Source organism: Ylistrum balloti, unplaced genomic scaffold, assembly GCF_031769215.1.
Source record: "Ylistrum balloti isolate Yb309-2 unplaced genomic scaffold, AGI_CSIRO_Ybal_v1 Utg370344, whole genome shotgun sequence".
Taxonomy (NCBI): Eukaryota; Metazoa; Mollusca; class Bivalvia; order Pectinida; family Pectinidae; genus Ylistrum; species Ylistrum balloti.
The window spans coordinates 643,387-666,393 of record NW_026782247.1 but is presented as its reverse complement, the minus strand read 5'-3'; the positions used below and the strand labels follow the sequence as shown (position 1 = coordinate 666,393).

The 23,007-nt window shown below is 31.5% G+C and overlaps 1 protein-coding gene across 2 annotated transcripts in view; it reads left to right on the top strand.

Annotated features, from left to right (window-relative positions):
* LOC132553699 (atrial natriuretic peptide receptor 1-like) overlaps positions 1–23,007 on the top strand; it is a 144,373-nt gene that overhangs the window by 73,221 nt on the left and 48,145 nt on the right. For both annotated transcript variants that reach the window (XM_060217965.1, XM_060217964.1), the window contains exons 8-11: positions 3,594–3,720; positions 20,205–20,306; positions 21,166–21,243; positions 22,418–22,522. In XM_060217965.1, the coding sequence (XP_060073948.1) occupies positions 3,594–3,720; positions 20,205–20,306; positions 21,166–21,243; positions 22,418–22,522 (412 nt within the window). The remainder of the gene's footprint in view (positions 1–3,593; positions 3,721–20,204; positions 20,307–21,165; positions 21,244–22,417; positions 22,523–23,007) is intronic.

The following is a 23,007-nucleotide window of genomic DNA, read 5'->3' as shown; positions in this document are numbered from 1 at the left end:
AAAAAAAAATGAATATATTAATTAATTTAAAATATACCGGTATCATTTGGGAAAAGACTCAATCCCATTGTTAATACTAACTTTAGACTATTTATTTATAATATGTTATATATTTTGTTATGTATACTATTTATTAACAATAAATATTTTGAAATTGAAAAAAATGTTATAACCCAAACTTCTTCACCTTGGGTAGAATATTCATATCCTACATTCTTCTTTAAATCTTTAAAGGAATCAATTTTCTTCCCCATTGCAATATTTTTTAACATTAAATGCAATACTAGAATAAAATAAAGAACAACAAATGTTACATTAGTATTAAGATCTATTGCATTGATCCTTTCAGAAAGCACACAAGGTGTACAGACTGCAGAGACGCTGACCTGGAAGCAGTGATCGGGTACACATTAAAACATGTGCCCGACAGGAGAAGTGGAGGAGGAAGACACCAGTAAATAATGTTATCAACATTTATTTACATGAATCTCTGTACCAACAATCAATATTTAATATTGCAAACCTATTTTCAGGCATAAAGTTTCATGGGAAAACTTCCTCTTTTATTATCTCTTATTTGTATTTAATAATTTGAAGTCCTTCTTGTAACATATTGTGACATTCATGTATTGGGAAAACATTGTCAACTTTTCATGGGAAATATGGTATACAAATCTTAATTTTAAGAGTTATTGGTATTATAATAAAATATACATTAATTTTGTTAGGGGCTCACTCTAACAGAGAATTAATATGAACATTTTATGTTTCAAACATTTTGTAATTTGTGCATTTGGAATGTTTCATGGTTGCTTTTTGTGTATGTATTTATAAATTAGGTTTTCAATATTTTATTACAATAATTTCTTTGTCAAGTTTTTTTTTCCAATTCTTGTTTATTGTAAAATCTTGAAAAGAAAATGAATATTTTGTTTCTATTGTGCATGTGTTAAAATAATGACTTTGATCGAAAATTTACACACGAGAGTTCATATATACAGAAGCTTGTTTTTATTGTCTTTAAGACTAGTTTTGTTATATTTAAACAATGAAGATCATGTCATGAATAATTTCTTTTGTCGCTCTTGTCATTTTTGTAAATTTGTTGATTATTGTCATGATACATATATAATTTTTGTGCAATTATGCTATAAATAAAATTTGTAAGAGGAACTATATTTTGATTTATTTTATTAATATTACTTTTTAATTCTTCAAAGCATCCGCAACGTAACGCATCTGAAGTCAGATTCTGACTAATTCTGACTAATAAATGACGAAAATCTGACGTAAATACTGACATAATATAGATGTCAAACATTTACGTCAATATTACTTTCATTTCTGACCAATATTTGACGTAATCCTGACGTCAGGATTAAGTCCAAATCCGACGTAAATTTGACGTAAAATGCCTGCTGGGGTAGTATGTAATTTTGTAAATAACATTTTGATGAGAAAACCTGCTCAGGTTAAAACCAATAATGCACACCAATGTCATACAGAGCTGTAGTATTGTCCTTGCCTTCTGAGCATTTAACCATTGAGAGAATTTTATGACTCGAGATGTTTCCTCTTTATTCTCTCAAACTGGTTTCTCCTTCACGCAACAGTGATGTTTGCATCTGGTCTCCTTGTCGCCAATAATTCTATATTCAAACACTTCAATGTCATCTTTTTCATCAAAGAAATTTGTCCGTTTTTTATTGTATATAATGTGACATGTTTTCCATGCCAGGTAGTATGGCTGGTAGGTTTGTTGTTGTTTACCTTACGAATGGTGGTATTACTTAATTGGATTCACTAGGATTTACGTGACAGGTGTCGTTGATGAAGAAGACAATGTTTACCCTTTTTTAACACCCTTTTATATTCTCATCAGACTGTTTCAAGCGTTACTGTGTCAATGCTACTTTTGTTTATATTTTGACCGAGCAAAGTTGAGATGAAATTTTGTGGTTTTTTTTTACTTATTCGTCGTTTTCGTGTTGTTTTTAGTATCAATTCCATCAGAAAGTCGCTTGGTTGAAAATACGCTTAACTGTTTAAAATGCTGTTTGGCTGTTCTGGTAGCACATTTGATCAGTAAAACCCTGAAGTCATCGGGATATTTGTATCAATTTTGACAACTGTAGACTTGCTTTTTGTGAGAGTCTCCCAAAGGATCTATGTAGAAATCGACTTATATTATGTTTTCATTTTAATGTTTTCAGGCGGCAAAAGATATTTAAACCGAAGTCTGATTGTCAATTTGTTTTTACAATTTATTGCCCCTAAATATCCTGACCTTTACTATGATTGCACATACCTTATGTACCTGTGGGACATTTTTCCTTCAATACCGTCTAGTAACCTTACCATTTTCGTGCAAGGTGCAAGAGAAAACAAAGAACGGAGGTATTCGACATTAAATCCTCTTTTTGAAATTTTTTTTTGAAAGTAAGATACCAAGTCTTATTCTCGGCAGTTTTTTTTAAACAGGAGTTTGAAATCTTTGAAATATTTCTTTTCTTTATATTATGTCTAGTTTTATTGATTTTGACTTTGGCAGCATCGTGCTGTTGTTTTTAATATCAGATGTATCCCGCGGTATAATATATTTTCGCCATAACTGAAATTAAAGAATACAAGAAAAATCATGAACATAATGTAATCATGTGAAAAGACTTTTGCCTCTCTCATTTTAATTTTAAAAAAGTCTTAGAACAGAGAAGACAAAATAAAAAAAAATTCAAGCTGAGCCTTTATACAGTTCCCCGCGCTGTACTAAAGAATTCAGTGACAGAATGAATGGCTACGAATCTATATATAAATACTCTACACGTAGTCTATTCCTGTGGAAGGAAGACATCACTAAATGAATATAGATTAGCTATTTATGATATGACGTCATAAGTACTTTTTTCTCTTGACATTGTTATGACTATGACGTCATAATCATGAACTTGTAACAATTGATTATTGATTTACGATAAGCTGATTGATGACAATTTTTTGTCAGTAATCTATCTATTCAAAATTGATATCTCTTAATAACATTTTTTATTAAGATATGAATATACAGATAGACAAAGTGAACTTCTCAGGGACATGATTGATTTTTCTACTTTTCGACACATCACAGGTTGACAAATTTTGCAAGCGAACAAATATTTTGGCTGGACGGAAATGATATTCACAAGGGAATGTCTCGATATTGGAAAAAAAAATAACTCGTTAATTGTTCTTAATCCATGCTTATATATATATTGTCATTATATTAAAATTATATAAATTCATTTATTTGGTAGATGTGTATATGACCTTTGTTTTTGATATTAGAGAGCATAGTTATGGAATGTCACAACTTCCCCTTGTTTTTATATACTGCCAGTGAATACTAATTTTATGAAGATGATTTGAAATAATTTCACAACCTGGCGTGGGATTAGTGGAAGTCGTGACTTGATCATCTTTACTTTAGCCAACCAGAGATAAGAAAAAAGAAATGGAAAGACGCTTGTTTCATGATGACATATTTTGAAATGAATGTTCCTTGTATTATGACAAATATATTTTCAATCATCATTGTACCATTTGTCTTTTCCGTTTAGACATATCAAGTTGGAGGCAGAGTTAGCGGAGATGAATTGGCGGGTACGATGGGAAGACATCATGTTTGGTTCAATGGAAAACGACAAGAAGCTTAAAAGGCAGGGAAGCAGCGTGAGCTTAAACAGGGTAGGTGATAGTAGTATCACTTCAGCCAATCATAGCCACTGTAGTATCTCGTCAGCCAATCATAGCGATTGTAGTATTTCATCAGTCAATCATAGCCATCGTAGTATCTTTTCAGCCAATCATAACCATTGTAGTATCTCTTCAGCCAATCATAGTCATTGTAGTATTTCCTCCGGCCAATCATATAATTAGTAAATTTGCCATCAGCCAATGACATCCGTTGAAGTATTTTCCTCTCTCGGTTTTATAGTTACGAGCGGACCATTAGCTAACCATAGCATTCTCATCAGCCGTTCATTTCTATATCAGCTTTCTCGGCAACCAATTATATCAATAGTAGCATTTCCATCAGCCAATCATATCATGTGTAGTATTTCCATTAACCAATCATCATGATAGTATTCTATCAATATAATATAATGTAATACAGTATAATGTAATATAGTTATATTGTCTTAAACCACCCATATCCATTCAACAACTTCCTGTATGTCATAGCTTACATATATAGCATTGAATATAATCAGGATTTGACGAGAAGGATATCTCGTCTGTTTGAAATACATCGGTATTGAAATGTTATCTCTACGATTCGTCAAAAGTCGTAATAGTTGTAAAGTTCCTGCAATGCAGATTTGAGTTACAAATTCTATGACCGTTAAGATATATTGAAGCGACCACATAGGAAAATGGGAATAATGAATTACATTATGTTATTGAATATTATTTGTTTAATTTCACAATATTTACGCACAACTAATATAAAGCGGCCTCACTTCGGGAAAAAAATTATAAAAACATATTTGAAATATCACAAGTTTGATAAAATTGTATTAAATGCTTAAATGTTATGATATCATCACCATAACATGATAAAAACATAAAAACATGATAAAAATCTATACTGATATAATGTTATGGTGATCAAATGTATCATGATATTAGGCATACAGATATCATGATATGAAGCATACAGATATCATGATATTAAGCATACATACATCATGATATTAAGCATACAGATATCATGATATTAAGTGAATTGTGATAATAAGCGATTCAGGATATTAGGTGTATCGTAGTATTTTATTATTGAAAAAAACGTTTAAAGCTTCAACATTAATCGTGATCAGTATTTGACTTGCATCGAGAGTACTTCGTTTACAAACACAACACGCACGCACGCACGCACACACACACACACACACACACACACACACACACACACACACACACACACACACACACATACACACACAAACACACACACACACACACACACACACACACACACACACACACATACATACATACATACATACATACATATTACCGATATATCTTTAACTGTTACAAATGTATCGTTGCTGCTGTAACTGTGACTTATCAAACACTCTCTATTGTGATACATATTGAAAATTCTGTTTTATTTGATAATGCTAATTGATAAGTTATCCTGACTGTAATGAAATTCCCATTGTTTATAATTATTGGTACTACTGATTCAGACATGAATGAAGTCATAGTGATATTTTTAGCGTTATACGTATTATTTTTAAATAAATACGATACCATGTATTTTATATGTACAAAGTATGATGGCTGTTATATCGTGTTACGTATTCTAACGCGATCGTGTAGCTGTGTCATATGTGTGATCGTGTGTCATAAATAGTGACAGTGATACGTGTTAAATCGTTGATATCATCTGTATCACAATAAGGCTATATATTTACGTGTATCAGACTTCTGGTATAAGATAGATCGGTTTACCGGTCGTATCGATATCAGGTACTCTAATACATTTGTAAAAATCATATAATATCCGATGAATTCTGGATATTTCATAATGTAAATAACATTTGCAAATCATATGTATGAAACGTGCGCTTGAGTGAAATATCTACCATTTACGATAACACGTGCACTAAAATACGACGGAGGAACCTTTTCTCTACAGACCAACGGTGAAGCATGCGCAGAGGGGCGTGTGCTGATTGAGAGGGCCGACGTCGTCGACCAGTCTTGGTGTAAATGTGGACATTGTGAGGACGCCGACAGACAAAGACGACTTTGCTGCCGACAACTGGAATTGTTTGGCATTTTTCAAGAGGAGGGTACTTGTCTCACAAAATCTAAAGACTTCATGGACGTAGTGCTCAATAAAGAGGTCCTTGTTTCTGTCTTCATTCACGTGATGTTGGTGCGTCGACAACGAGGCGCTGCACCTGTTGACCTCAGTCCGTGGTAAGTGACGTCTAATTTTTTTCATATCCCCCATTACTCGTATATCTTATTACCTTGCATAATTCTTCCTAATTGTGGTGTGAACTGTTTTACTATTGTTCCGATCTGGAATTGGAGTATATGTATTTATATCAAAATTGACTTTGTCAAGGTAATGTCCTGTTTTCTCTGTATTTTTTTTTGTCTTTGGGTACATTCATTTCAAAAGCTGTAATACATTTTATAAGCCCAGATAAGAAAGCCATTTAGAGAATAACCAATTTCATTGAAGTAACAAATGTTCTGTTGGAAACTTTGCGACATCAAGACTATGTTTACTAAGCTATCTTTTCAATTTTCCTGTGAAATACTTTGTATAAACTGCTACAAATATTAAATTGAAATCTTGATGTTAGTGTAGTAGACGAAAATCAAGTTCTGGATAAACTAAAACATAATATTAGTGTGCTTTTGTGTGATTGTATGATTTTAAAATTATGAAAATTTCGCTGCACACTTGTTTAAAGGGAGATAACCCATTCTGGTCGTCAGTAATGTTGTCTTGTATATCAGCGTGATTTCTGTTTCAAATTGAGTTTTTGTTAACTAATGACTGCTACACAACAGTTGGTTTACTCTTCGTGTTCCGATCGATTAAAGATCAATGCCTCGCTTATAACAGAATTGTAATCAGATTATACCGGGTTTGGTGGTCGTTGTCCAAGGCTAGATGTAATAAGTTGTGACATAGGTCAACTCAGTTCAAGTTCACAAATTCAGTATCTTTACTTCGACTCCAACAGTGGTGTTTCCCCATTTACAATAATTTCGACCAGGAGTAATCAACAGAGCGCCTCCTTGATAACCTTTTTGGTGATATCCTCCATAACTATAAAAATAGCAATTTTCCTAGAAATATAATAAAGGTGTGTAAATCATTATTTTTTTCCCCATTTCTGCTTTGCTTACATCATTTTCGACAAAAACCTGATTTTTTTGTCAATTGCAATTAAATGTTGCATTCTTTGTATAATGGAAAAATAATACTTCATAGTCAGTAATGATTTTCACTTAATTTTGAAAGTAATTGTAATCTTAACAAAGAATGGCAAATTGAACCTACGATATCACGATTTTCATGACTTAATTGCCTGCTAGGTTGAAATAATTTAGAATATTTACATCACTAACGAATTTCAGAAGGACGAAACGGCTGTATGATGAAAGTTCATTCATGGTTTCACCCTACCCTACACTGTATCTGTAAATTGCCTTATAAATTGATATACACTTGTGTGTCTTTTGTAAAGCCTAAATCTCAATCCATGCGCTGTTCTTTTTTACTGTTATATATTACTGTATATTTGTTAATATTCGTGGGGAATTTGTTTCGTTTAATTAATTGGGTAATATGCATCTGCGAATTTATATATACACGAAACAAGTAACAGATAAAAGCTAAAATGAATTTAAGTACCAAAGGAGTTTATTCAAAGCATTAAAAAATCTACAATTTTTTAATAGTTATCTTTGCTTTATGGGAGTTACTGCGAGCATGGTTCAGTGACTGATTTAATTAAAAGTATAGTAATTTTTTTAAAATTCGTCATACCCAATATGTTATGATTTTTATTGTTCTTTTCTATCAATTTATCTATATTCACATATTATTTGTTAAAGTTATCAGCGTTTCGTTAAAGTGTTGATATGAGTTTAAGAAATTACGAAAGAAAAAGATAAACAACATATTGGATATTACATTTGCCGCCAATTTGTAATTGTTTAATAATTTGAACCTTTACGTCTCTAATATGTCGCTTGCAATATTTCTGTGATTTATTTATCAAACTTCTAGATAAGACAAACTTCGCTTTAATCTATATTGTATATCTATTCTTTTTCTTTATATATATGTTTAATATTAAACGGTTATAAGTATAAATTGCACAAAATTAAAAACATTTAATGGACACGAATTAAAAACATAAAACATCTTTACGACTACTCTTGAATTTCTGTAATAAATGATTGAATACGGACATTTTATATAAGACAAAAACCTTCGCCCTTTTTCATGAAATGTGTTCTCAGCCCAACTTTCGTTAAATTTGCTTAAATTATGAAAGTGTTCGGAAGAAAAACATCAACATTTGAATTCTTTCCCAAATTCCTCCAGATATCTAAAATCAAAAGTTCAGATACATCAATCAAGTGTTTGATCCTGACACAAAATACAGGTTTTGAGCATGCGCATGGTTACAGGATTACGGACGCATGATTCGAATGTCAAACTGAATGTTCATAAAATGACGAACAACAAATGTATCTAGGTAAACTTTGCTAAGGACGAGTTAGGTCCATGTGTATTGTAATGGAGCCAGGCTTCACCTATTTCCGGATCTAGTTATACCACTTGTTTTCCTTTATTGGTATGACTATATCAATCATTATACACAGACAATGAATTACATTGTACGCTTTATGATGTTAATCAATGATAAATATCCTGAACATGTTGTAAGACAGCGTATCGATATACCATTTTAAAAGATTTTTTCCAAAAGACATCCAAGCGAATAGCATATCCCGGTATTATTTTTTAACATAAATAAATATATATTTGATACAGTGAAAATCATCATACAGCTGTGATCTCCTTCCATGAATTATAATTGATATAAGGGACCTTTCATATAGGGATCTAGGAGGCGATTCAGGAAGTCAATTTTCCATAAATAAATGAACAATCATGAACCATAAATGCGTAAATTTCATAATTCTAAGAATTTCTCTCATTTTCAATGAACAATTTTATTGATAATTTATTCTTATCCTGATGTGTTTGTTATTGAAGAAACTTTCAAACTCTGCCTGAAGTTTTAATACTTTCTATGGTTATCTTAATCCTTGTTTTGTTTTTGTTTCTTTATTCATTAGTTATATTAAAAAATAAGGACACGATCGTTTTATAATCTATATTTACTTTGTAACCATAATGAATTTGCGTCCGTTAGCGTGCATATATCAGTGTAACTATATAAGATATCTCAGTGTAACTATATCAGATATCTCAGTGTAACTATATCAGGGTAACTATATCAGGTATCTCAGTGTAACTATATCAGATATATAAGTGTAACTATATCAGGGTAACTATATTAGGTATCTCAGTGTAACTATATCAGTGTAACTATATCAGATATTTCAGTGTAACTATATCAGGGTAACTATATCAGGTATCTCAGTGTAACTATATCAGATATATCCGTGTAACTATATCAGGGTAACTATATCAGGTATCTCAGTGTAACTATATCAGGTATCTCAGTGTAACTATATCAGATATATAAGTGTAACTATATCAGGGTAACTATATCAGGTATCTCAGTGTAACTATATCAGTATATCAGTAACTATATAAGATATTTCATTGTAACTATATCAGTGTTTACTATATCAGATATTTCAGTGTAACTATATCAGGTATCTCAGTGTAACTATATAAGATATTTCAGTGTTACTATATCAGATATTTCAGTGTAACTATATCAGATATATCAGTGTAACTATATCAGATATATCAGTGTAACTATATCAAATATTTCTTTGTAACTATATCAGTGTAACTATATCAGATATTTCAGTGTAACTATATTAGTGTAACACTATCATGTATTTCAATGTAACTATATCAGTGTTACTATATCAGTTATTTCAGTGTATCTATATAAGTGTAACTATATCAGATATTTCAGTGTAACTATATCAGTGTTACTATATCAGATATTTCAGTGTAACTATATCAGTGTAACTATATCAGATATTTCAGTGTAACTATATCAGATATTTCAGTGTAACTCTATCTCAGCAACTATCTCAGTGTAACTATATCAGGGTAACTATATCAGATATCTCAGTGTAACTATATTAGAACTATATCAGGGTAACTATATCAGATATTTCAGTGTAACTATATCAGTGTAACTATATCAGATATTTCAGTGTAACTATATCAGTGTTACTATATCAGATACTTCAGTGTAACTCTATTTCAGTGCAACTATATAGGATATTTCAGTGTAACTATATCAGATATCTCAGTGTAACTATATCAGGTATCTCAGTGTAACTATATCAGGTATCTCAGTGTAACTATATAAGATATTTCAGTATAACTTTATCAGATATTTATCGTTTTTATCATTTTTGGACGTATTTGAATAATTGAATCATTAAGGTAATCAAACTTTCTATCATTTCACGCTTTGATGACGTAAGATTATCTGTTTTAAAATTAATTTTTTAGGATGATAACATTAAGTATAAACTTCAGTGATGTTTTCAGATAACCGCAGCGTACACATCCAGTAAATTGAAACGCCTGGTTCAAGAATATACCTTTAAAACATTGTATCACCGTATTTAACACAAAAAATGCCAATTTTATATCCACTTTTAAGTAAACAGTTAAAAAATTTCGGATATATGGCTACATGAAATACAGAGTTATCTCCCTTACCATATGCGTCCCATTGAAAATATTGTGGTACATCAAACCGGAAACATTTCTCAGAGAGTATGCTAATGAACCAAAGTGACGTTTACTCTTTACACTAATAGAGAATTCGTAACAGGATGACATTAAATGCTTACTTAAATCTGTGTCTGTAATTAATATAAAGACTTTACTAATATCGCTGTTGTTTAACACAAGGCAGACAGTCATAATCTGCATTAAAATATCCTGCTCAATTTGTATTCTGCAGTTTAAATGTTTAAAATTAAATGTAGATGATTCAAATACTTAAAATATATTTGTATATACCAGTGTTTTATTACTTAAATCTTAGTTTAAAAGGGTGATTTTAGAAATCGATATAACTTTAAAACATAATGACCATGCAAAGCACATATTATTTTGAAATTATATCAATATATCTTATATAGCATAAACGTGTATTCTTTGGTTTTCATAAAGATGTCAGCCTGCTGCAATTCAAGGACCTTTTTCTACAATTTGCTATTAAATCATATAGATATTAAAATGTTTTTGTTTTCAGGTTTGGCATAACATAAGCATAACGATTGCTACGTCATCAGCCGCTCAAATATACTTACCTAAGACATACATCAATCCACTTGTAGCAGATGTTTATTTTCTAACAAAAGAAATGTCCAATTAAAAAAATCTATATATGTGAAATTATAAAACAATATTCTAGTGTATTAATGTGTTTTCCGATAACACGTTGATTATTAAAAAAAAAAAAAAAAAACATTTGTAACTTGATGTAGGTTCAGTTCTCATTCCAAGGGTTCAACATTTTCTTGAAAACTGAAAAACTATAATTTCACGTTTCCTGTTCATTTCTGCCTTTTCTGTGACCAAAACAGAACGAAACATGTAATGTTTTATAATATTGCCTATTTCATGCGTAGCACAGTTATGTCAGATTGATCTACATAACTGCATATTATCATTAAGGTTGTAATTTTCATGGGTTGTCTTTTTCGATATTTTCGATATTTAAGAAATCCCTGAACAATTTTTTTCTGTCAGAATTATTAAAATATTAAGCGAGCAATGTGATATACAGCCTTCATTGTGTCATTAGATGTAGCTGTTTGCAGCAGCCATTTTGAGAAGAGTGAACTAAAAATAGCAATATTTTGACATAAGGTTAGATGTTATATTGTTTGAAAACACTTACAGTAGGGTCATCCTACAGTTCCTCTTTCCTTATTTGCAGTAAATTTCGTCTAATGGCTACCAGGCAGTTCTTGTGCTGGATGCACAGAGGACAGAAACTGAAGAAAGAGAGCAGGATGACGGTCCCATCATGCGTGTGTCGTGCTATCAGAACCTCGTTCCCTGACGACATGCCGGAAAACTCATCATACTCTCGAACCAGTTGTACCACAACAAGTTTTAGCGAAATGATGCCAATCGACGCTTGATTTTGATTGTAGTTCTTAAAAGCTCTCCAACCCGTACAATTTGGTATCAGATTTTATAATCAAAAACCTTGTGAAGTGTTTTTGTATGTAATAAATTTTGGGCATTTTTCTCTTGTCTTATCCGTTCATGTCTACTCTAAGTAAAACAATATGTTTACTATTTGTCATTGTGTATTGTACTGGTATATCTATCGCCAAATAGCAAACAATCAATATCAGATAACTATGATATGTGACACAGGTATTTTGCCTTAATAGATTCAATTAATTAAGGTTAAGTATTATATCTACTCGTTACATTACATTTTTCAAAAAACATAATCAAAAATTGACTAGCATTAGAAGCCCTTTTTACCTACTCAAGCGTTTTTTCATGATCATATCTCCAGTTTTTTTGTGTTATATGACAAACAAATCGTCGCTGGTATCCCATAGTCATTCCATTTACCCAGATTCGATGAAATATTTGGATGTATATATTTTTTGTATACTTATATAGGTATATAATCCCTTATAAACTTTGTATTTGAATTTTTTTTACCATACAAATAGATAGCAGTATAGAGAGGAGCTTAAAATCTCTATCTTATGTAAAAATATCAATTTCAACTCTTTTTTTTTCTATTTTAAGATTAAATTTTTAGCTATCTTAAGATAAGTAGGTAACAATATACATATTGTACACATAAACAAGGTCATTGACATTTGTAATCTATGTTAAACTTTGACCGGTAAATAAAATAAATAAAAACAAGTAAACATCCATATATAGACAGGTCCGGTTTCCCACAAACATTATATACCTATATACATAAACATCCATATATAGACAGGACCAGTTTCCCACAAACATTATATACCTATATACATAAACATCCATATATAGACAGGTCCAGTTTCCCACAAACATTATATACCTATATACATAAACATCCATATATAGACAGGTCCAGTTTCCCACAAACATTATATACCTATATACATAAACATCCATATATAGACAGGTCCAGTTTCCCACAAACATTATATACATATATACATAAACATCCATATACAGACAGGTCCGGTTTCCCACAAACATTATATACCTATATACATAAACATCCATATATAGACAGGTCCAGTTTCCCACAAACATTATATACATATATACATAAACATCCATATATAGACAGGACCAGTTTCCCACAAACATTATATACCTATATACATAAACATCCATATATAGACAGGTCCAGTTTCCCACAAACATTATATACCTATATACATAAACATCCATATATAGACAGGTCCGTTTCCCACAAACATTATATACATATACAATGTATTAGGATATTTTGACACCTATAGTAAATGTATTATAACTTCCATACATGGTATACGTCTATAAATAGACCATTTAATAGTATGAATCACTGGGATAAATGTTTCTTAAAATCTCTACTTCTAACATCGATATGTAACAGTTTCAGTTACAATATAAATAAATTTGTGCATTCAAACATAAATATAATAATGTCAGTTATAAAGTATATGATCCACTTAATTATGGTAACTGGACTAAATTGAAAATCAAAATTTCCACTTTAATAACAATATATGTCTGTTCTTTGGTCGAAGACAAATATGACAACCGGTCAAAAATAAAACGACGTCGATAGCAATAACAGGCCCAGTACGCACAATATGTTATTTAATATAGCGACACGATATATTTGTTAAATCGTATGCCACCTTGCCTACATCAATGCATTCAGGTACCTAATTTCATGTTTTGTTGATTATTTACATATTTTTAATAGGTACAGTCTAGCTGAAAATTTCCGTTCTTTCATCATTTATTCAATATACTTTCACACTTGCGTGGTTTAATTTCAAACGGGTTTCTAAACGAACATTACCAAAAATATATATAAACTTTATTTATTTTACAATAATTGCGAAATACGTTATTTCAACTCATACTAATCTCTCTTGTTGGCCAGGATGTAAGCGCGCAAGGGTCTTACTGTGGGAGGAAATCGGAGTACCCGGGGAAAACCCACGTGGTCGGACAGGTAAACCCTTACCGTTACGGGAATCGAACTCCGATCGGCTAGGTGGAAGGCGAGTGCGTTACCACTGCGCCTAGCGACCACACTATAGTAGAGTTTATCTTGCTAAATGAAACAAATTTTGGCTCTACAACATTGAAAACCACGAGAATAAATAAACAATGAACATACAGAATATATCTTACTTATCAAGTGTAACGTGTCACAGATAAAATATCACCATAACGAATTTGGCGTAGATGACACAGATGGTAATCACTGTTTCCTATAAAGAGGTAAAAAGGTTCACGTAATTAAATATAAAAAGAGCTGATTGATATATATATAGTTGTAACTTCTCAAATGTGAATATTTACGGGAATGCAAATTAAGACATTTTTTTAAACAGATGATTTTGCAGCGATAATCTTTTGATGCACACGACGAGGTATTTTCTCGTCCATCGATTTCCTGTTCAGGTGCGCTTTTGTCTTTTAGTTAATGTCAAATACTGTCAAAGAAGGATAACTCTAAAGCAAATGTGTTCATATACCAGGTGGCGCTCAAACAAGTGTTTTGTAGATAAATTTGAATCAATTCTTTATACGAAGAAAAAACTGGTCAGACAATTTTTTTTGTTATTCAATTATAATTTAAAACGTAGCAAATGAAATAGATCATTATGATGATGTACTTTTATTCAAAATTAAATAAAACTTAATTTGCGTGACGAATTTGAAAACTTTAAATCTTATAACACAAATCTTTATAGGTAACTTTCCTCGCAATGATATCCTTTATTCTAATGTAACGGTACTTGATAATTTAATTCAGCGTCGAAGTGTTTCTTATCAAGTATCAAATAGACTTTCCTTCCCCTACTTGTATATTTGCATAATGATAGTTGCAACAACATTGTTTTATCCTTAAACCTCACCAAATATTTCCTAACAGGACTGTTCTGTGAGAGTTTGAATCGTCAATCTGTTTGATATGAAATTATGAAATAGAGTTGATCAATAATGTAATTAATGCCGGTGCTATAACGTTGATTTTTTCGTTCTCATCAGTTCTCTTTCGCCTGGGCATGAAATGACGTGTACAGAGATGTGATTAAAATAAGATAATTATATAATTAACGAAAGATGAAATATCAATCCCAAGAGCCCAGCGATATCAATATATATCATGATAAAATCAAAGTATAATTATTACATCCATTTGCCGCATAAGAGGAGATTTAAGTATACAATACCCTTAATTATGACTTGAAAACATCTAAACGTGTCTACAAATCGTTATTGTAAAATTTGAAATAATTTATTACTATCATCGATATACTGTTATTTTTGCGATCTTTAAGAGTCGATGCTGCAAATTATATATTCTATGTAACAATTTTTAGATCTAAAAAAATCGTCTGCGAATTTAATATCATAACTGTAAACCTGCCTTTGCGGATCATGAATTCATTCGTTGAATAATTATCCTTCTTTTTGACTTCAGTTCGAGATTAATTGTGAGTTCTATCTGCTATATCTTATATCTGTGTTGATTTAAAACCCGTTCCGATCGCTGAACTACAAGATATGCATGATTGATTGATATTCACGTTACATCAAATAAACGAATCGTATAACGGGGACGAAATAACATTTATCAACAGACAGCTGACTTCCTAAGATAAAAACTAATAAACAAATTCTCTTTCTCATTGTATCACAGAAATAAATAATAAACAAAATGGACGAGATCCAGACGTGAATGATCCTATCGGGAAGATATGAACGCATTTTTTTTTGTTCATATCTTTTAAGAATAAACTTTTAAACCTTCTTGTTAGCATTTAACAAGTTTACAATGTTAAGATGTCACGTGATTTTGAAATTAGTGTGGAGGTCTTATTTGTTTTTTAATCGTATGACGTCATTTGTTACAAATTTATATCATGTGGCTCTGTTGTTATGTTTGTAATTTTTTGTCTACATTGTCCGATGTGATAGGAACCGGTTTTAATCTATTTTTATTACCTGTGTCCATTTTGTGTATATTATTTAGCTAGAATATTTTATTCGTCCAAACGATAACACATTTACTTTTAGTCTTTTTTTTTTTTTTTCGTTTTGTGAACATTTTTTATTTGATGTATTGTATATCGTTACGTCCTACATTTGTGACGTTTCCTTTTAAGACATTAAAATGTTTGTCATTATTGTTGCCAGTGAATTGTTAAAGTATTAACTGTTAAAATGTTTTTGAATTTAAAATCAATGTTTTATTAATGTTTACGCCAATTAATTTGTGACACTTTTTTATCAATATAACCGTGTGTCTACTTTGTAACACGAATATTTTTATTCATTGTTGACTCTTAATTCATTACTAATATTAAATATGGATAATAATTTTCAGATTTTGGTTCTCATAACGATATTTCATTGATGTTTTATTAATAAACTGATTTTTTTTATAAATAATAAAAAAAACATACGAATTCATATATTTGTGTATTAGATATTTTCATGTTTTAATATCATATGAATGTTAATTGATATAAAATAATTCATACATTTTATTAAAATCTGAGTTTGAGAGCGAATACAATTTGTTAAATAAATCACTATTTCACATAGATCAAACTTTCATCGTGTTGATAACTTATCTTGAATTACCTCCCCTTGTATATAGGAAGTCTGTGTTTATGGCGGAATTTAAACGCGTTTCCTTAGTAACAGTGCGACAATGATAATATCTAACGTTTTAAATTGTTTTTCAATATACTGTGTTTATCTTTTTCCAACATTCGCAAAATGAAAACAATCAATTATAACTATAGACTAGAATATATTTGTACTTGTTATCTAGCGTAAAATAAGATTTAATCAAACATAAAAATCCGGATCATTTGTCCGATATTTATTTCGATGCTTTGGATTGTAAGCGAATGTTTGGAATTTAGATGTGTTTTTGTTTTAAGCCTTAATATAATACTTTTTAGAGTCGATTTTCGTATTCAACTTTGAACCAAATCGATAAATCAATGGTTCGATTTATTGAAATTTTAGATTCCACATTTCTGTTAAACCGTTCATTAAAAAGAATTTCTTTATCCGATTTTTTTACGCGCGATTGATTGAGATTTCTTTGTACATTTGTATAAGGTGCGGTAACTAACGACGCCAATTGTGACGTGTCCATTTCAAAATTGTTGTTTGTAACGATAATGTGTGCGCAGTCGAGAGATTTTAAGCCTTAAAGGATGTTTGTATGAATGTGTTTTAATGAAAATCTTGTGACGGAGAAAATTTCGGTGTTTAATCAGATAGACTGCTTGTCAAGTCAGATAAATTACAAACGTGTTATTTTATCTTCTTATCAGATGTGATGGCGTTTTGATATGATTATAACTTTTTTATCTTAGAAAAGTCATTCCTCATTAAATCAGACGAAGTATGTCGGACATGAGCAGAGAACGGATATTTCTGTAAAGCACATGGTTTTGTCACTTGATAATTGTTTAAATGGCAAAGATGGGGATTTAAATTATATGAGAAAACAATTTAATGTCTTTTCGTTACCGGTTTGTTATTTTGTATCTTCCGTTTGCTTATTTTGTATGATTAACTGAGTAAATCCATGTCGTTCCGGCACTTGACAAAGGACGTTTTTTCCATTACATTTGACGTAGCCAGTTTTACCGTCTGTCTGATGACATCTGTGAAAAAAAAGTAAATTGAACAAGATTTAGCATCAAATTATCAATCTCACTATAAATTGTATTAACGTCGACACTCTAATACTATTCTGAAGGGGAGGGGTTTAGGGATGGGGGTGGGGGTGGGGGGTGGGGGGGGGGGGGGGGGGGGGGGGGGGGGGGGGGGGGGGGGGGGGGGGGGGGGGGGGTGGGGGTGGTGGTGCGGGTGGGGGAGAAATGGGGTTCAAATATATACTAGTTATTGGTGTTTTAATAAGGGAAACTTAGAACGAAATTCGTTATGATTACGACAAACGTACTACACGTACAATAGTCTTAGCAGTATAGGTAGATAATGTGTTCTGTTGCATTTTAAAAGATAAACTCAGCTACCGTTATTCCCTTTTTTCAAATTAATTCTTTTTTTTTTCTTTATTAAAGTGAAAGATAATTATCTTTAAATTTTGTGTATGGTTTAAAGATTTCTACATGATAACGTCGGGAAAAAATCAGTCAATAACTTGCTTTAATTCAAATGAAGTTGGTTAATCATGACGTATTTTGTATAAATTTAAATATTTTTTTTAGCTTTGTATGTTTGGGTTATTGTTCCCACACGATAACTACGAAAAACAAATCAATATTTCTTTCATGTAAATACATTTCCTACTTTAACAAAATGTAAACTTTGAAGCAAGTCTTTTACAAGATACCATTTACACAAGGGATAAATGTTAAGGTTATCAGGGAATTCCACTTAAGAAACTTATTCTGAATCACGTGTTTGGTTAACATAAATACGACTGATACATATTGAATATTATTCTCGTATAATCCAGCCGTAATAGAAACAAAACATTTAACCGAACATGCTTTCGTTATCCGGGAAATTAAATAGATCGTACTTTTTTTTCCACATTTTTACTTTAATTTGTATTAAATAGTGATTTTATAAAATAGATTCTGACAATTACTACAACTTTGTTATATGATGAAATCACAAAACTGAAAACAAATCTCGGTAAATAATTCATTATGGTATATTCAAACGTTATTTTTTTTTAAATCGTCAATATTTTTTAATAGTTGAAAATATCCCATTATCAATTTTTTTAGCTATCCCTAAGGAAACACGTTCTCCTTTGAACAGCTCACGTGCATTGAACAAATGAGTGTTATACATAGTTTTGATTTTTTAATGGTGTTAATGTTTGTTTTTCTTCTCGATGTACCATAACAATAAACCTTTACACTGTACTATTCATCGTGTTTTTGTTGTTTTAAACAAAATAGTCAAGAACCTGTAAGGAGATTCTTCAAGGTAATCCTGATTGAGTGTATGTGTGTGCGGGTATTTTTTTTTTTTTTTTATTTTGTTTTTATTTTCATTTTTCCCTTAGGATCTTTATTTTACTGTCACATTTCCATTATGTCGTCAATGTATTCTTCAACACAGAAACTACAACACTGGTAGACCTCCTCCGTATCAATACAATGTACACCTGGTATAACGATTAAGAATATACAAGATTATTGACAATCAACAATGAATGGGGCTGTTTAGGGATCTGATTAATTAGGACGTAAAGCTCACCCTATTTATACTAGAAAATTAGTATAATGAAACCACAGCGTTTATTATATAACTGTGTCGGTTGTGATATTTTCAAGAGTTGTCGCTCTTGAGTGTTCTCACCACCAGGAAACGCTGTTTCAATCCACACAGAAGGAATTGTAAAACGGATATTTCTTGTCCTATTTGTCTGGTTAGAGTCAACATGTGAATCTACATATTCACTCTTGTCTTTATTTTTAGTCATTATTTTTTAAGTTTAATCTGCCCCCCCCCCCATCTATTGCGAAGGTTACTGGCATTATTACATTCCGTGTTTAATGTGTTTCGGTTTTGGCATTCGTGATATTTATACATTTTGATCAACAAGGATCATCGAAACACGCACATTATTTGTATCCTCGGGTTGTTCAAAGTCAAATGATTATATACTGATATCCTCATGAAGTTATAACAATTTTCACATTTTACTATAATTTTGACGTCATCAGCATTGTCATGCAAAAAGTATTGTGACGTCATCGATATTGGGGTACAAAGAATATTATGACGTCATTGATATTACTGTAAAAAAAACAGAACAGACTAGGGTTAGGCAAATATTGCATTCAAAGAAACATGACCCTTTTTATTCAAACGTAAACATTTCCCCCTGTTTTTTTTTTTTAATCAATTGATTTTGTCAGCACCAATGAACCGTATCATTTGATTACAACACCAGTTCCTCTTTCCATTGTTTGTATACCATGTACTGTACAATTGCGTTTGAACGTCAGAATAGTTTTTTTTTAATTCTCTGGTAACAGTTTTACACCATCAATCCACATTGTGAAAAACTGTCCATATTTGTTTCCGCAACATGTATACACGAGTCGGAAAATCAAAAGAAATATTTTGAAGTTAAAAATTAATTTTTAAAAAAAAGACAAAAATCCGAGGAAGTTATGACGTACGTTTCTGTTATCTTTAAATCTATGTTATACTGTTTCTGTTTGTACAGAAAATGTCCCTTGTTAGCAGTACCTGTTCCGTGGATACGATAGCCGTCCATCTCAGTGACGTAGGACAACGACAACTGTTTACAAAAACAGGCTATTACAAGGTAATGTGTGTTTGTGTTTACAGCACAATGTTTATTTTTTTATTACTTTGTCACAAACAGGCTACCGATAACAGAAGTACCACATTCAGTTAGGAAATGAGAAAAATAATTTCCGAACTGGTTGTGATATAAGAACTATTTAATTAATTTTTCTAAGAAAGTGTTCGAAGATAGACGACTGACAGATATTTACTGTGCCAGTTTATTTTAAATAAATCCGACAGTATTTGCGAAAGACTTAATTTTACTACTTTCACGATCTTTCAATATAGGCTAAATATATTATATATATATTGCCAAAAGCATTAAATAGTGAATCCAGTTATCAGAAAACATATGATAACAATGTTAAGACCTGCGCAGAATGTATTCTCCGCGAACTAGCCCAACCCAGGATATCAGTGAAGTTGAAGCTCTGCGAAATCAAACTCTGTATCGTTACAAGATGAAGTTTATGATAAATACGTTTCGTTAAGTGTAGATAAAAAGAATCATCACATGTAGGTGATGATATACTGTAATATACGGTAATAAACTGACGCGATTTCTACAATATAAGTTTCGCCGCCATTTTCTTTTCAAAGTATTCCCTAACGTAGATTTTGGCATAAAAATTGATTGACAATAATTGTTTTTCGTACTTGTTATGAAGAAATACATAAATATAAATTACTTACAATATATATTTATATTAACTGATCGACGTTAGATAATTATATACAGTAATTATAGATATAAAGTTTATTGTTACATCGCTATATTTTTTATCGAAATATGTGACACATTCTCGGCAAAATTTTCGAGTGTGACATTCATTTAATAGCACTTATTAACATAATTATCTTTTTTAACTTTCTAGGGCGCCATTGTAGCCATCAAAAATATTCACGGAACAAGTCTAACCGTCAACAAGCCTTTACTCATAGAAGTCAAACGGGTAAGTGATCCAAATATCGGTAAACATCCGATTCATTAATGCTCTTGATCCGTTTAGATTTCTCCGCCATTTCAATTCATTTTCTTTAACTTTTTATATTACATATGAGTTTCATTTAATTTTTAATTGGAATTATTACTTAATTAGTGTTATGCGTTGATGGCGGGATTTAAACGTAACTAAGAATACTGTTATTGATAGAATCATTGTTATCATAGGTAAGTAAACTAAACGTATAGAGAGGTAAGCATGTCCTTATATGGTGGTATACAATGTATATATAATGTAGAGATGGAAATCAAAATACGTAGGATCCGTAAATTCAGTAATTAGACTTTGGGATGACTCTCCAAAGCAGATATATAAAACGGAGCGCATCATTGTCGTTATTTACACTGAGACTGGTAAATTATTACTGAATCATAAAAGTTAGTGAACCATACCGCCTTAACGTTTTACACTAGATGACGTAATTACCTCGGGTTGATCTTTACATAAATAACAAAGCATTGATAAGAGAAGAGTTTGAGAGTCACATTTATATGCTTAAGTAAAATGGTATATGAATTGGTTACATATCAAGGCAATTCAGACAGTTACAAAAGCGAATAGAGGTAAATTAATGAGAAATTAGAATGAAACGAGAAGATGAGAATGTTCTTTGTGACACTAGTGTGTTCAGGATTTGACATTATAGTGTAACGCACTATACAAATATCTGTAAATGGCCCTATCATCTGAGGACCTTTCTATGACCCGATGTGTCGAACACGTCAATGTACAGATAAAATGAAAATGAAGACATTATCAACACAGTACAACTTATTTACGATATAGCTTGATAAAAGAAAGAAATTAAGAAGGAAGAAGAAAGAGAGAGAGAGCGTGCGCGCGCGAGAGAGAGAGAGAGAGAGAGAGAGAGAGAGAGAGAGAGAGAGAGAGAGAGAGAGAGAGAGGGAGAGAGAGTGTGTGAGAGAGAGAGGGGGAAGGGAGAGAGAAAGAGAGGGAGAGAGAGAGGGAGAGTAAGAGAGAGGGGAGAGAGAGAGGGAGAGAGAGAGAGAGGGGGGAGGGGGGGAGTGAGAGAGGGAGGAAGGAAGAATTTTTTTAAGAACATCTTAATCAATCTCAATGTTTGTTAACACTCACTTCATTATGAAATTGTTTGATGTTGTAGATAAAAGACCTTCAGAATGACCATATCGTTCGTTTTCTCGGAGCTTGTATAGACCCGCCAAACATGTGTATCCTAACGGAATATTGCCAAAAGGGTAGTCTACAGGTAAGGTAGAATCATGTGTATTACTGCTGAGTATCATCGGGTCATGAAATGTCTTCTTTGCAAGTTTTTTAAAAGCGAAATTTTCTATTCTTGATTGTCTAAACTAGATCGCGAACTGTCGAATTCTTTGCTGGTGTTACATCTGGTTTTGAACAAGTGATTTGTGCACAAACTCCGAATCCAAATTTAATCTTATTATCTGATCTTGACTGAGGACACGTATAAGGTATATGCCTTTAGTGATGGTATTATGTTGTGAACATGAACTTGACCTATTATAGGATGTATGGAATATCTTGTGAATATGCTTTCGTTTCAAAAGTAGCCAATATTGACATTTGAACATTTTACATAGTATAGGGGTGTATATACGTAGTATAGGGGTGTATATACTTACATAGTATAGGGGTATATATACTTACATAGTATAGGGGTATATATACTTACATAGCATAGGGGTGTATATACTTACATAGTATAGGGGT